Source organism: Gobius niger (assembly GCF_951799975.1).
Source record: "Gobius niger genome assembly, chromosome: 3".
Lineage (NCBI taxonomy): Eukaryota > Metazoa > Chordata > Actinopteri > Gobiiformes > Gobiidae > Gobius > Gobius niger.
The window spans coordinates 4,770,787-4,784,241 of NC_136854.1; the positions used below are offsets into that span (position 1 = coordinate 4,770,787).

The 13,455-nt window shown below is 42.6% G+C and overlaps 1 protein-coding gene across 1 annotated transcript; it reads left to right on the plus strand.

Annotated features, from left to right (window-relative positions):
• Positions 1-143: 143 nt before the first annotated feature.
• LOC306960446 (protein NLRC3-like) lies at positions 144-10,944 on the plus strand (the record flags this gene model as incomplete). Its single annotated transcript, XM_079552877.1, has 11 exons — positions 144-184; positions 3,798-3,861; positions 3,963-4,149; positions 4,217-5,993; positions 6,058-6,225; positions 6,572-6,739; positions 6,810-6,983; positions 7,083-7,129; positions 7,208-7,754; positions 10,522-10,651; positions 10,858-10,944. The coding sequence occupies 11 exons, from the start codon at positions 144-146 to the stop codon at positions 10,942-10,944; spliced, it is 3,390 nt and encodes a 1,129-aa protein (XP_079409003.1).
• Between the last annotated feature and the right edge of the window lie 2,511 nt (positions 10,945-13,455).

Genomic DNA, 13,455 nt, shown 5'->3' on the forward strand with positions numbered 1-13,455 from the left:
TAAAACCACTGACTGTCCCAAAGGTCAAAGGTGAGATCCATCACTGTTCTCCATGTCAGAATCAGCTCTGAAGCCACAGCTGCCTCTGTGTCCACAGATCTGCTCCTGGGACCGGCCCAGAGTCTGTACTCAGTGATGACTCCATGGGACGATGGATAGGTTTTAAAGCGGAACATGATCCAAGGTAAGTTATGATTAGACCACTGTGTAGATAGTCGAATGAGTCATGAATCAAAGATTGTTGACAAACCACAGAAAACATAGAAAGACACAAAGATACTTGGATTGTCTATACTTACCAAAGAACACACATGAAAACAAAATATATTGAAATCAAGCTATAAATCGATGTGTATCAGGGCTGGGGAAATATCTTTTTTGCAAAATATATCGCACTACGGGTTTCTGATGCATATCAGTGTCTGAGTAGTTTTGGAAGAGATCATGATCAAAAAAGATGATTTTGTATACATAGATGTGCAGCTGTTTGGTGTTTATAGAATATCAGTTGTTTGTATAACTTTTACAGCTTTGTTTCACATATTCTGCTCTACTGTACTATACTTTCACTGTCAAACTGCACTGAACATTTAATAATTTGATAAAAGTTCATGAATTAAGATGTAAACTCTGCTTTGAGCAGATTTTTTGATGAGAATATAGAGACTTTCCTGAAATAAGAGAGTGAGAATCACAGTTTGGCTATATTTTGAAACTGGGTTATAGCACTGGTTTTTGGGTCCTAAAACTATGAAAAACTGAATTAAAAATTTGGTAAATGTGCATGTAGAGGAGGCCCTGTGGGGTGTATATTTAAAAAAGTTATGGATTTGGACTTGAAATGAAGTTGGTATAAAAGGCTGAATACAAAAATATCGCTGGAATCACAGACATGGAGGACACTGCCATTGAAATGAAGGGAGAGCTGCTGCTGTTTTCAGGCTTTAGGCCCTGTAACTATGGTAAAAAATATGTGAATTCAAAATCACATGATGAATGTGCATGTGAAGGAGGTCCTCTGGGATGGAAACATAATAATGGTTTCATATTTGAAGCACAAATGAAGTTGGTAAAAAAGGTCAAAGACAGACAAACCTGCAGGATCGGCTCATGTCCATTGAAATGAATGGGATTCTGCCAGAGACCACAAGTGTAACTATTTGCTCTCATTCAAAAGTGAAACATTTTTCAAAAACAGAACCTGCTCTACCTTTGAGCCTCTCCCAGCGCCCAATTCAACAAATACTTCCAGTTATATCCACTTCAGGATTTTCAGTGTTACAGGGCCATTTTTGGCTCAAAATGTCCCACCGACTCAAAAAATAATAAAAACTGGTACATTTACTATCAGTGCATTTTTATGAAGTGAAACTACTAACTACAACTAACATTTATTTCAAAATGTTATTTTATGAGTGAAATATTAGAGAAACAAAATGGGGTCAGAAATGACCACGAGTGTAACTCTTTCTCATAACATTGTAATCACTTAATCAAAAAATTACAAAAACATTTTACTGGTAAAAGTCATGGATGTTATCGCATATCCGAAAATTCAGACCATTTGATGAAACTATGACAGAGACGCACATCGACAAAGTGGCCCTGGGGACGACACAAGGGTTAAATACAGTATTCATTGTTTAATTGTTAATTTGTTTATTTATTTAGATATGATGTTAATCTCAACCCAGACAGTTCTGAATCAGGGCCCTTCTGCGAGTCGCTCAGGAGTGACCGGTTTATGTTTGAACCAATGGCCTTTACATCAGACCAAGAGTCATTTTGTATAAACTGTACATATGCTTAACTAAAACAAGAACAAGCTTTGCTCTTTTATTGACAAATGGTTTGTACACTGCGTTCCAAATTATTATGCAAATGACATTTTTCTAAGATTTTCTTAATTGCCCACTCAAATGAGGGTCAGCATAATTTTCAAGTCTTTAACTGGTCATTTAAATGTGTTTGAAAAAACCTCCCAGTGATAACAGTATTTTTTTCAAAAATAAATATAGTAAAAACCTCAAAATCCACTGTTCCAAGTTATTATGCAACTCATCGTTTCAATACATTTTAAAGCTTGTAATGAACTGAAAATTGTCATTTGTTGTTTTTGTAGCATGAGGAGGTCATATTTACTGAAATCAAAAGCTATTTCAATCAAAAAAATATTAACTGGTCAAGTTATATTTTAACATAGGAGCCCTTGTGTGATAGCAGCCTCAAAATTCTTAAATCCCTTAAAATTTTAAGTTTTTGGACAGTTTCTGCTTGGATTTCTTTGCAGGATGTTAGAATAGCCTTCCAGAGCTGCTGTTTGGATGAAAACTGCCTCCCACCCTCATAGAAGTTTTTTTTGTTGAGGCTCCAAATGATCTCAACAGGGTTGAGGTCAGGAAAGGAGGGGGTCCACATCATGAGTTTCTCTCCTTTTATGCCCATAGCAGCCAGTGATGCAGAGGTAAAGCACGGCTCTTCATTTTGTAGCATAGAAGACAGTGGTCAGTCAGAAACTCCTAAAAGGGCCTAAAGGGGCCGACCAGCTCTCTCCCCATGATTCTGGCCTAAAACATGACTCCGCCAACTCTTTACTGACGTCACAGCCTTGTTGGGACATTGTGGTCATTCACCAACCATTCACTACTCCATTGAGTTGACCATCCAGGGCTACACGGCCTCATCAGTGAACAAGACTGTTTGAAAATGAGTCCTCATGTATTTCTGAGACACTGCAGCTGTTTCTGTTCATCAGCTTCAATGAACAGTTTAGGGGATAGAAGGTTGATGCACAACTGCAGCCTCTGGAGGGTCCTACACCTTGATGTTCGGGAGACTCCAGAGGCACCAGCAGCTTCAAATACCTGTATGCTGCTTTGTGGCATCTGTTCTCCTAATCTGGTGTGTTTGTCTGGCAGAAACCGTCCATATTGTGCCTTTGTCGGCACAAAACGGAGTGTGCTCTGAATCATCCACAAATCTCTTATCAGTGCGATGATTACACTTAATCTTTCATGAAATATCGAAGGTTTTCATACCTAGACCAAGGCATTCAACTATTTCAAGCTTTTCATCAGCAGAAAGTCCCTTTTTCTTTCCCATATTGCTTGAAAATGATAATCTGCATAATAAAGTGGAACACCCTTTTTCAGTAGTTTTTCCCTTAACTGGGCTTAACCCGACAACTAATCATCCCAGGTCTCTGAGATTAATGTCAGTGATTCATAGAGCCCCAAGACACGATACCATCCATGAGTTTTATTATTATTTTTATTTTTTTTACCTTTTTGACACAAAAATCCAATTTGCATAATAATTTGGAACGCAGTGTATAATGAGGTTGTAGCTTAAAGCTACACCATGTAGAATTTTATCCAATAAATACAATTAAAATACAAACATTTATGACATGACTGTAACTTTACCAGGAGTGGGTACGTCTCCAGCTCATCTCCATGGAGATGTGACTAAAGTCAGCAGAATTTGAGATTCAAACAGGTTAAGGGTAATTAAATTCATTTTTTGATTACCCACTGCAGTAATGTCCCGAGCTGGTCATTGTTATTTACTGATGGCAACAGTATCATCCAAAATATGCGGTGTCCCTTTAATTACTGTGATTTGGGAGGTAAATTAAACTTGACCATTATGTACTGTTGTGTTTTGAGAAATATCGTATGTGTAATGGGCTATAGTTTAAATAACATGACTTGCTTGAAAGATTTTTAGTGAGAGGTTTGGGGTTAGGTGTGAGTGGAAGTTTTAAATCCAAATAGTCTTTTGTCGTGTCTCATCAGCAGAGAAAAGAAAAGTTCAGAGGAACATCATCAACATCACACTCAGCTGGACTCCATATTTAAGGTGTGTCCTTCACTGAAGTTTGCAGATGTTCAGATGAATGGACTTGTTTCACACAGATCTGACACTGACACATTTGTGTTGTTTCTAATGTGTCTGTGCAGCTTCTGGAGGAGGACATCTTCACTTTTGTCCAGAAGGAGCTGAAGAAGCTACACAAGGTTCTGAGCACAGATTACCCAGAATGCTTAGAGCCTGTGGAGGATGAGGATGGAGAGGCTTTTCTGAAGATCACTGTGAACTTCCTGAGGAGGAGGCAGCAGAAGGAGCTGGCTGAGCGTCTGTGGAGCAGTAGGTCCATTTCACTCAGTCATTTGATCTTCTCTGAGACTCAGGCTCTGTCTGTGTCTTCATTCAGGGAGATGTTCTGGAGTTCTTCAGCGTAAACTGAAGCGTGACCTGCAACAGAAGTGTCAGTGTGTATTTGAGGGTGTGGCTAAAGCAGGAAGCCCCGCCCTCCTGCAGCAGATCTACACAGAGCTCTACATCACAGAGGGAGGGGCCTCAGAGGTCAACCAGGAACATGAGGTCAGACACATGGAAACAGCCTCCAGGAAAGCAGGCGGAGCAGAGACAGCCATCACATGTGAAGACATGTTTAAAGGCCCCGCGGACACAGAGGCGCCCGTCAGAACAGTGCTGACAAAGGGAGTGGCTGGCATCGGGAAAACACTGCTCACTCAGAAGTTCAGTCTGGACTGGGCTGAAGGCAAAGCCCACCAGGACGTCCAGCTGCTGTTCCCCTTCACTTTCAGAGCACTCAATGTGCTGAAGGACAGGAGCTTCAGCCTGGTGCAGCTGCTCCATCACTTCTTTAGAGCAACAGAAGAAGTGAGCAGCTTTGAAGATCTGCAGCTGCTCTTCATCTTGGACGGTCTGGACGAGTCCAGACTTCCTCTGGACTTCACCCAAACCAAGGCCCTGACGGAGCCCACAGAGAGCGCCTCAGTGGAGGAGCTGCTGGTGAACCTCATCAGGGGGAGCCTGCTTCCCTCCGCTCGCCTCTGGATAACCACACGCCCCGCGGCAGCCAATCAGATCCCTGCTGAGTGCGTCTCCATGGTGACAGAGGTGCGAGGGTTCAGCGACCCACAGAAGGAGCTGTACTTCAGGAACAGGTTCAGAGACGAGGCCCAAACAATCATCTCCCACATCAAGACGTCCCGAAGCCTCCACATCATGTGCTTCATGCCAGTCTTCTGCTGGATCCTCTCCACAGTCCTGGAGCATGTGCTGAAGACCAGAGAGAGAGCAGAGCTGCCCAAGACCCTGACTCAGATGTACATCCACTTCCTGGTGGTTCAGGCCAAAGTCAAGAACATCAAGTATGAAGGAGGATCTGAGACAGACCCACACTGGAGTCCAGAGACCAGGAAGATGGTGCAGTCTCTGGGAAAACTGGCCTTTGAGCAGCTGCAGAAAGGAAACCTGATCTTCTACGAGAGTGACCTGAGTGAGTGTGGGCTGGACGCTGCAGCCGCCTCAGTGTACTCCGGAGTCTTCACACAGGTCTTTAGAGAGGAGCCAGGCCTGTACCAGGACAAGGTCTACTGCTTCATCCATCTGAGTGTGCTGGAGTTTCTGGCAGCTCTTCACGTCCATCAGACCTTCGTCAACACTGGAGTCAACCTGCTCTTAGTCCACAAGTCCAGAAAGTTCAGCTTCAAGAGAAAACTAAACCATCTCCATCGCGCTGCTGTGGACCAGGCCTTACAGAGTCCAAACGGACACCTGGACTTGTTCCTGCGCTTCCTCCTGGGTCTTTCACTGCCGACCAATCAGAGGCTTCTCCAAGGTCTGCTGACACAGACAGAAAGTATCTCCCAGACCCATCAGAAAACAGCTGAGTACATCAAGCAGAAGCTGAGTGAGGAAGTGTCTGCAGAGAGAAGCATCAACCTGCTCCACTGTCTGAATGAACTGAATGATGGTTCTCTGGTGGAGCAGGTCCAACAGTACCTGAGCTCAGGACGTCTGTCTGAAGGTGGACTGTCTCCTGCTCAGTGGTCAGCTCTGGCCTTCATCTTACTGTCATCAGAAGAAGATCTGGAGCAGTTTGAGCTGAAGAAATACTGTGCTTCAGAGGAGGCTCTGCTGAGGCTGCTGCCAGTGGTCAAAGCCTCCAACAAAGCTCTGTGAGTGAGGTCTATGTAAGTATGAACCTTCTAAACTTCTCCTAAAACAGTGTGTTCTCTCCAGACTGAGCAGCTGTAACCTGTCAGAGAGCAGCTGTGAAGCTCTGTCCTCAGTCCTCAGCTCCTCTAGTCTCACAGTCCTGGACCTCAGTAAGAACGACCTGAAGGACTCAGGGCTGAAGATGTTGTCTGTTGGACTCAAGAGTCCTCACTGTAAACTGGAGCAGCTCAGGTTTGTAACCTTTTATTTATCTTTTGCATATCATCGATATACATATTTATTTCCAAAAGAAAAGAGGATTATTTTTACTTTTGTTTGAAGATTTAATTGTATAAAACCATGAGTTAAGGACCTCAATGTCAGTAGTGTTTACTTCAGCAGTTCACCTGAAATCAAATGACATTTATCTGTGAGGCTTTGGCTTGTTGTCTGAACCTGACTTTCGTACACAAGCAGATTCCTCTCAGCTCCACATTTTTAGTAATTTCATGTCAATTAAATCTACATTGACACTTTTTGTTTGTTTTCCTGTTTTGTGTAACTTTGTGTCTTGTTGTAAATGTTCCGTCTCCTCCAGATTGAGCGGCTGTAACCTGTCAGAGAGCAGCTGTGAAGCTGTGTCCTCAGTCCTCATCTCCTCTAGTCTGACAGTCCTGGACCTCAGTAAGAACGACCTGAAGGACTCAGGGCTGAAGATGTTGTCTGTTGGACTGAAGAGTCCTCACTGTAAACTGGAGCAGCTCAGGTCAGAGGGTTTACTCTTCATCTCTGTGAGTTTGTCATTTCTATGACTCTGTTTAACCCTGTGTGTTCAGACTGTCAGGGTGTCTGATCTCAGAGGAAGGCTGTGCTGCTCTGGCCTCAGCTCTGAGGTCCAACCCCTCCCACCTGACAGACTTGGACTTCAGCTTCAACCATCCAGGAGACACAGGAGCAAAGCTCCTGACTGCTCTACAGGACGACCCCCACTGCTCACTCTCCACTCTCAGGTGAGGGACAGTCCTGTTAGAAAGACTGAATTTGTTCAGTATGTTGGGTCACATCAGTCTGTCTTGTCTGCGCCTGACGTCATCTGTGTGATTTTTCAGACTGCAGCCTTCAGGAGTCCACTACGTGAGCCCAGGACCCAGACGTTGTTCGTATTGACTTCATACAATTTGAAACACATTCTTACCTTTCACTGCGGGGAACTAACTGTGTTTCTCTTCATCAGATTTCACTGAACTCTCTCTGGATCCAAACACGGCTCACAGAAATCTCAAACTGTCTGACAACAACAAGAAGGCGACACGTGTGAGTGAAGATCAGCCGTATCCAGATCATCAGGACAGATTTGACGTCTGGCCTCAGCTTCTGTGTGACACTGGTCTGACTGGGCGCTCTTACTGGGAGGTCCAGTGGAGTGGAGAGGTTTCTATATCAGTGTCTTACAGAGGAATCAGGAGGAAAGGACGAGGTGCTGACAGTGGATTTGGACAGAATGATCAGTCCTGGAGTCTCACCTGCTCTAAAGACGGTTTCTCTGTTCGGCATGAAAAGAAAAGAACCCGCCTCTCTCACCCCTGCTCCTCCTCTGGGACAGTAGCGGTGTTTGTGGACTGTGCTGCTGGCTCTCTGTCCTTCTACACAGTCTCCTCTAGTCTGTTTATCCTCCTTCACACCTTCAACACCACCTTCACTCAGCCTCTGGTCCCCGGGTTTAGATGCTGGTCTGTGGGCTCCTCAGTGTCTCTCTCTGCTCTGTCAAACAGGGAGTCGGTGTATGTGAAAGAATATTAACAGTTGGCAGAAGAGAGGGGTCACACAACAAAACATGTTGACCACAGACAGGCCTCATCTAAATCATATTTTATAGAACCAGATCATTTGGATCAGCTCACTAAAACTTATTTTTTCTTTACAGTTTAAACTACAGACTAATTTAGCAGAGACTTTGAATCTTATTAAATGAGCCATTCTCCAACTCTAAGAATTGAAAAATAACAGAAAATTGTCTTCATTAATTATGTTCTGTGTTGTTCAGTGTCTTCGAGGGTTCAAGTTGACACTTTCATTGTCAGTATTACTTTTTAAATGCAGAAAGTGTGTACATTATGTACAACAGTGAAGAAGAAAGTATAAAGTACATTTATACAAAGGTGAAGGAGGTGTGAGACAATAGATAGAACACTGGGCAGGTGTTACTAAAGGGAAAGAGGAGTTGTGCGTAGGCGACTGTCGCGTGTATGGATTAATGCATACGGCATTTATTTATTTAGTTATTTAATTTGTTAGAAACATTATTTATTTTCCTTTTACACGTGTACTAAATATATGATAGTATTTAGAATAGTATAGATAACGAGAAGAACAAGGGAAAGGAGTATGAAATAATAAAAACACAATGGACAGAAAAGAGGAGATGGAGGAAACAGTGGGGAAAGAGAAGAATAAATATAACATAAATACTAAATTATTATTAGCTGATACTAGACCAAGTCGAGCGTGTCCCTCACACACCCGTCCATCCGCTCTGGGAGCCCCAGGACCAGGACCAGTGCCCTGTAAGACCCCTCCCCATCCCTCATATTATTTTGTCCCTGATCCTATGTTAAGTCCTGAGTTTGTGTGAGATGCATTAACAACAGTATTACCCTGTTCTTTTGTTGATGTTTTTTTTTCTTTTTCTTTTTCTTTAATGTATTCCAATTTTTTTTATTTTTTACATTAAATATTCTGTGTTAGTGTTGTTTTTTATGTTCACAAAGACTATTTGACAGTAGCATCCATGAAATCCTTGGAAGAGAGATTGAATAGTCCTTTGCAACTGCTCTACATACATTTATAAATCTATTTGAATCAGAAAACAAAAAATGAGTCAGTTTAATGTATATTTTTTAATGTTCATTTTTTTAAGACCTTAGACTGATGAATTAATAAAATTGTGGAGAATCACATATGTGTATTGTGTATCTGTCTTCTTATGCATATTCAGTCTATAGAGATTTTTTTTGTTAGATTCCCGTGCCTCAGCTTCCTCATCTCCACACATAATCCACACAGTCCAAATGCTCACACTTATCCCTATACAGTGAATTGTGTAACTGTGTAAAACTGCTGTCATTAAGTCTCTAAAGAAGAGCAGTCTTGATGCCACAAGATCTGAACAACTAACGGCCCATATCCAACTCATCACAACAATGAAAAGTCTAAGAAAAAGATCTATACCAACAAGGTGGCAAAGCCTGAGCATCGACGCAGGAAAAGTCTCATCTTCAGTTCTGGACCTGAGCGCCTTTCACACAGTGGATGTTACTTCACAGGTTAGAAACTGGGTGGGAATCTCTGGTACTGCTCTAAACTGGTTCAAGTCCCTTCTCGAGGACAGGAAGTTGAAATTGGGAACTGTGTCTCAGACAAAATTGCCAAGACCTGTGGAGTCCCCCAGGGGTCAATCTTAGGACCCCTCTTATTCAACTTGCACACGCTTCCATTGGGTCAGCTAATACACTGCAATAATTTGTCCTACCACAACTATGCAGAGGCCACTCAGATCTACAGTAACACTAAAGGGAAATGTATGGCTCATTTGTATTTTTTTTCTCCTTAAATGTCTTTGTTTTGACACTATGTTGTTGTTGGACACTGTACAGTAGGGGGCGACATGTGCTTTTGTTTGGCCTGCACACAATAACTTTAAAGAAGAAGAAAAACAGCTGTTGGTGATCTGGTCACTTCCCCTTCCCCTGGGTAAAGACGTCGAAATTGGGCAAATGCTGAAGAAGCTCTAGTTCACTACCTGCATAGAGATCTAACAGTCGACCCCATGAAAGGTTAAGGATTAGTTGCTCGTTACTTAGAGGCTATAGTTTGATGGTGTCAGACGCAGCCTGAGAATGTTCTGGAATCACTCGTAAGAATGTTTAGGTTAAGTTAGGAGCTCTCTAAGAGGATTCTCAGAATCTTAAGGAATACGGTTCCGGATCTCTATAGAAAAAGATGATCTTCATTTTATGCTTCTGCCATTTTCACACACGGGTAAGAGGCTTTGAAACGGTCTGAGGTGGATTTATTTCTTTTGTTGCATTGTTTAGTTAGCATAGTTTATGTTTTGTATCTTTTAAAACGAATAAAAATGCTTTTAACAATTGTCCTTATACATGAATCTCCAGCTCTGTTGACTTTTACTGCACCTAATTAAATTGCACTTTTTGCACCCTTTCACACCAATTTGTGAAACCTTTGCATTGAGTTTTGGTCCTGCATTTGGGTTAAATTTCCTGCTTTTGCAACGAGGCCAGTCAATGTTTGCATAAAAAGGTCTGGAGAATACAGGTATTTATGGTACACAAGTACAAACCTGATGAATCATGCACTCAACTGTGAGCAAAACTTTGTAACCTCAGGCTTGTTCATGAATCAGGAGGACATCACCATCAGTCCGAACTAAAGTATTTCAGACACTGCATGTTTCAGTTATGCTGCATTTTCATTAGCTACAGTATATAGAGTAATTAGACAAGCTTACCTCCTGAATGCTCCACCCAGGGGTGTTGAATCTCTGAAGAAGTTTGCTGAAGAACGGCTCGACACTGGTGGAACGAAGGACTTCTATGCTCCCCGACCACAGCTGCAACTGAAAACATTTTCCTCTGTGGGGAAAAAGAAGCGGCTGACGGTAACCACACCAGCAGATGCCCAGAAGGCTACTAGAGTGATGTTAGGGAGGCTTCTTGTCATTGGACAAAGCAGAGATCTGCCCTTGGAGAAGGTTCTGGCTTATCCTCTTGGGCCACTTCCACTGTCACAGCTGAAGGGACACCTGTCGAGTCCACGCTGCTCAAAGTGTGAAGACTGTGAAGATGTACCGCCACGTCTCGACAGTCCTCCAGAGGCAGTGTGGACAGTAGGTGCCATGGCAGCCCTGCAGACTTTGACGACAGCCACCAGCTGCTCTTCGACGGCATCTGACATCTTCGACATCTTCACCAGATGAGTTGCAGAGTTCACTGCGATGTTCGGGACACATATTACTGACCCAGTTCGACTCCCACCTTGTTCCACTCCCACCTTGTTCCACTCCCACCTTGTTCCACTCCCACCTAGTTCGACTCCCACCTTGTTCGACTCCCACCAAGTTCGACTCCCACCTTGTTCCACTCCCACCTTGTTCCACTCCCACTTTGTTCGACTCCCACCTTGTTCCACTCCCACCTTGTTCCACTCCCACCGAGTTCGACTCCCACCTAGTTCGACTCCCACCTTGCCAGAGAGCGGCAAACGTGCACCTGCAAACAATCAGGCTGCTCTTTGGAAGCAATACTCGGATGGAACTCTGCACATAACATCTCCTCATGACCATGGGTGAGAGGTCAGTGATCAACTCAATCAAATGGTTGGATGTCTCACCTGCACCTCAGTTCATTCAGGAGGTGCATCTCATGCAAGTGCAGAGGGAGTGTGCAGACCACAGGTGTTCCTGCGGCTGAAGCTATAGCTCATGTGCGCCTTCCCCTATATACAATACTCACTGTACTCGTGCATTTCACATTTGTATTCCCATTGGGGACTCAACTAGTAATAACTGTAACAATTCACATTACATTGATAAAGTTACCATGAGAATATACAAAGTTCAGGAATACCTTTTCCATACCCAGGCACACACAACCACGAGCGTCTGCCTGATTATGAGTTACATTTTCCTATTACAATTACAGTTTCAACAATTTAATCAGTGATATAGAACTTACAATTTGCAACATTTGACCTGTTTAGAGCTTGTAGCTTCATTCCACATCAAACGTATACAAGGTATAAAGATTACTGTACATTGTTTGAGTTATACATCTATAGGTTAGGTTAGGTTAATTTATTTGTACCCGTGGGTAAATTCGTCTTGCAATTCTGAGAACTAGTCGACACATTAAAACACATTATACAAAGATGAAACATCACACATATAAAATATAAAGCTTGTAAGTGCTCCAGATACTAACAGGATGTGCCTTTGGTACAGAAACAACTGAAGTTTAAGCCACTTGACAGTAACAAAGATAATAAAACCCTGTCAGGGGCAATTTGATCCCGACTTGTTCATAAAGGAAAGGGCAGCGGGAACAAAGCTTTTCTTAAAACGGTTTGTGTGGCTTATTGGCATCAAAAACCGACGCCCAGACAGAAGCATCGAAACTCTGAATGCAAAGGATGCTCGGTGTCTTTTGCGATGCTTCGTGCCGTCCTCTCTAACTGTCTATCATGCAGAAAGTCCAAACTGGTCTGAGGCCAATGACTTTACTTGACCACTTGACCAGCTGATTCAAGGCGTTTTTGTTTCTAGCAGAAGAGCTCCCGTACCAGGCAACCAGGCAAAAAGCTTGGGTCGCTTCGATGAATGCCCGATAGAAAAGTGTCATCACATTTTTATCTACATGAAAGAAGGACAGTTTCCGAAGACAATACAGTCGCCGGTGACCCTTTTTACAAACAGCAGCACAGTTTTCATTAAAATTCAGTTTGCAATCTATAATTGTTCTAAGATCCCTGTAGGACTCCACACACTCCACTTGTTGTCCCTTTATATATGTTACAACATGTGGGAGAGCGCTCTTCCTAAAGTCGATGATCATATCTTTTGTTTTATAGTACAAGCAGCATGACCACATCTGTATTAAGTAGTTCTTCCATAAGGCTTTATGTTGTGAAGGATAATGTTATCACAACATCCTGAATACTATGAGACCGTGGTAAGCAGGAATACGAGTAAGTTCAATATATTGATCCAAGTATAACAATGTTAAAAGTCAGTATGTCCATGTCTCATCTGCCCTAATTCTCTTTTTTGCATTTTAGAAGTTTGAGTTATCTTATTACAGACGAAAATTAATCTTTTGAAGAGTTTAAACAAGTTTACCATTAAAAAATATCGGCCCTATGTGCACTGGCGTGAAAGGGTGTTTTTAATGGCTCAGTTAGGGTCATTTGGATACTTTCTGTGAGGGCTAATGATTTGAAATATGACGTTTTTGGACCCAATAAACAGAAAACATCATCAAACTTCGAGGTGGACATTCTAGAATCAGCCCCAGGACTATAAGTACATGAGTCATATAAACTGCGGAACATAATCAGGTTAGACAGGTGCAGACACAAAGCGAGTCTTATCATGTGACTGAAAAACATTCCTTTAGAGTTCGAGGAAGTGGATTCACCGCAGCGGCTCGTTCTGTCGACAGGTACGTTTCACCGCGGGGTCTTTTACTCTATAGGTTTGTTAATTCACAGGTAACGGTTTGAGAATGAGGTTAGTGACAGAGAGCTGTGATAAAGAGGAGGGAGTGGTCTGACGGAGAGAGCTGCTTTAACTGACTGATGATTGTGACTAAAACCTGTAAATTACAAATGTGAAAAGAATAAAGTGTAATAAGATATACTGGTAACCTCAATTGCTGTTCTCTTTGTGGCTCAGGCTAAACCTTTGGG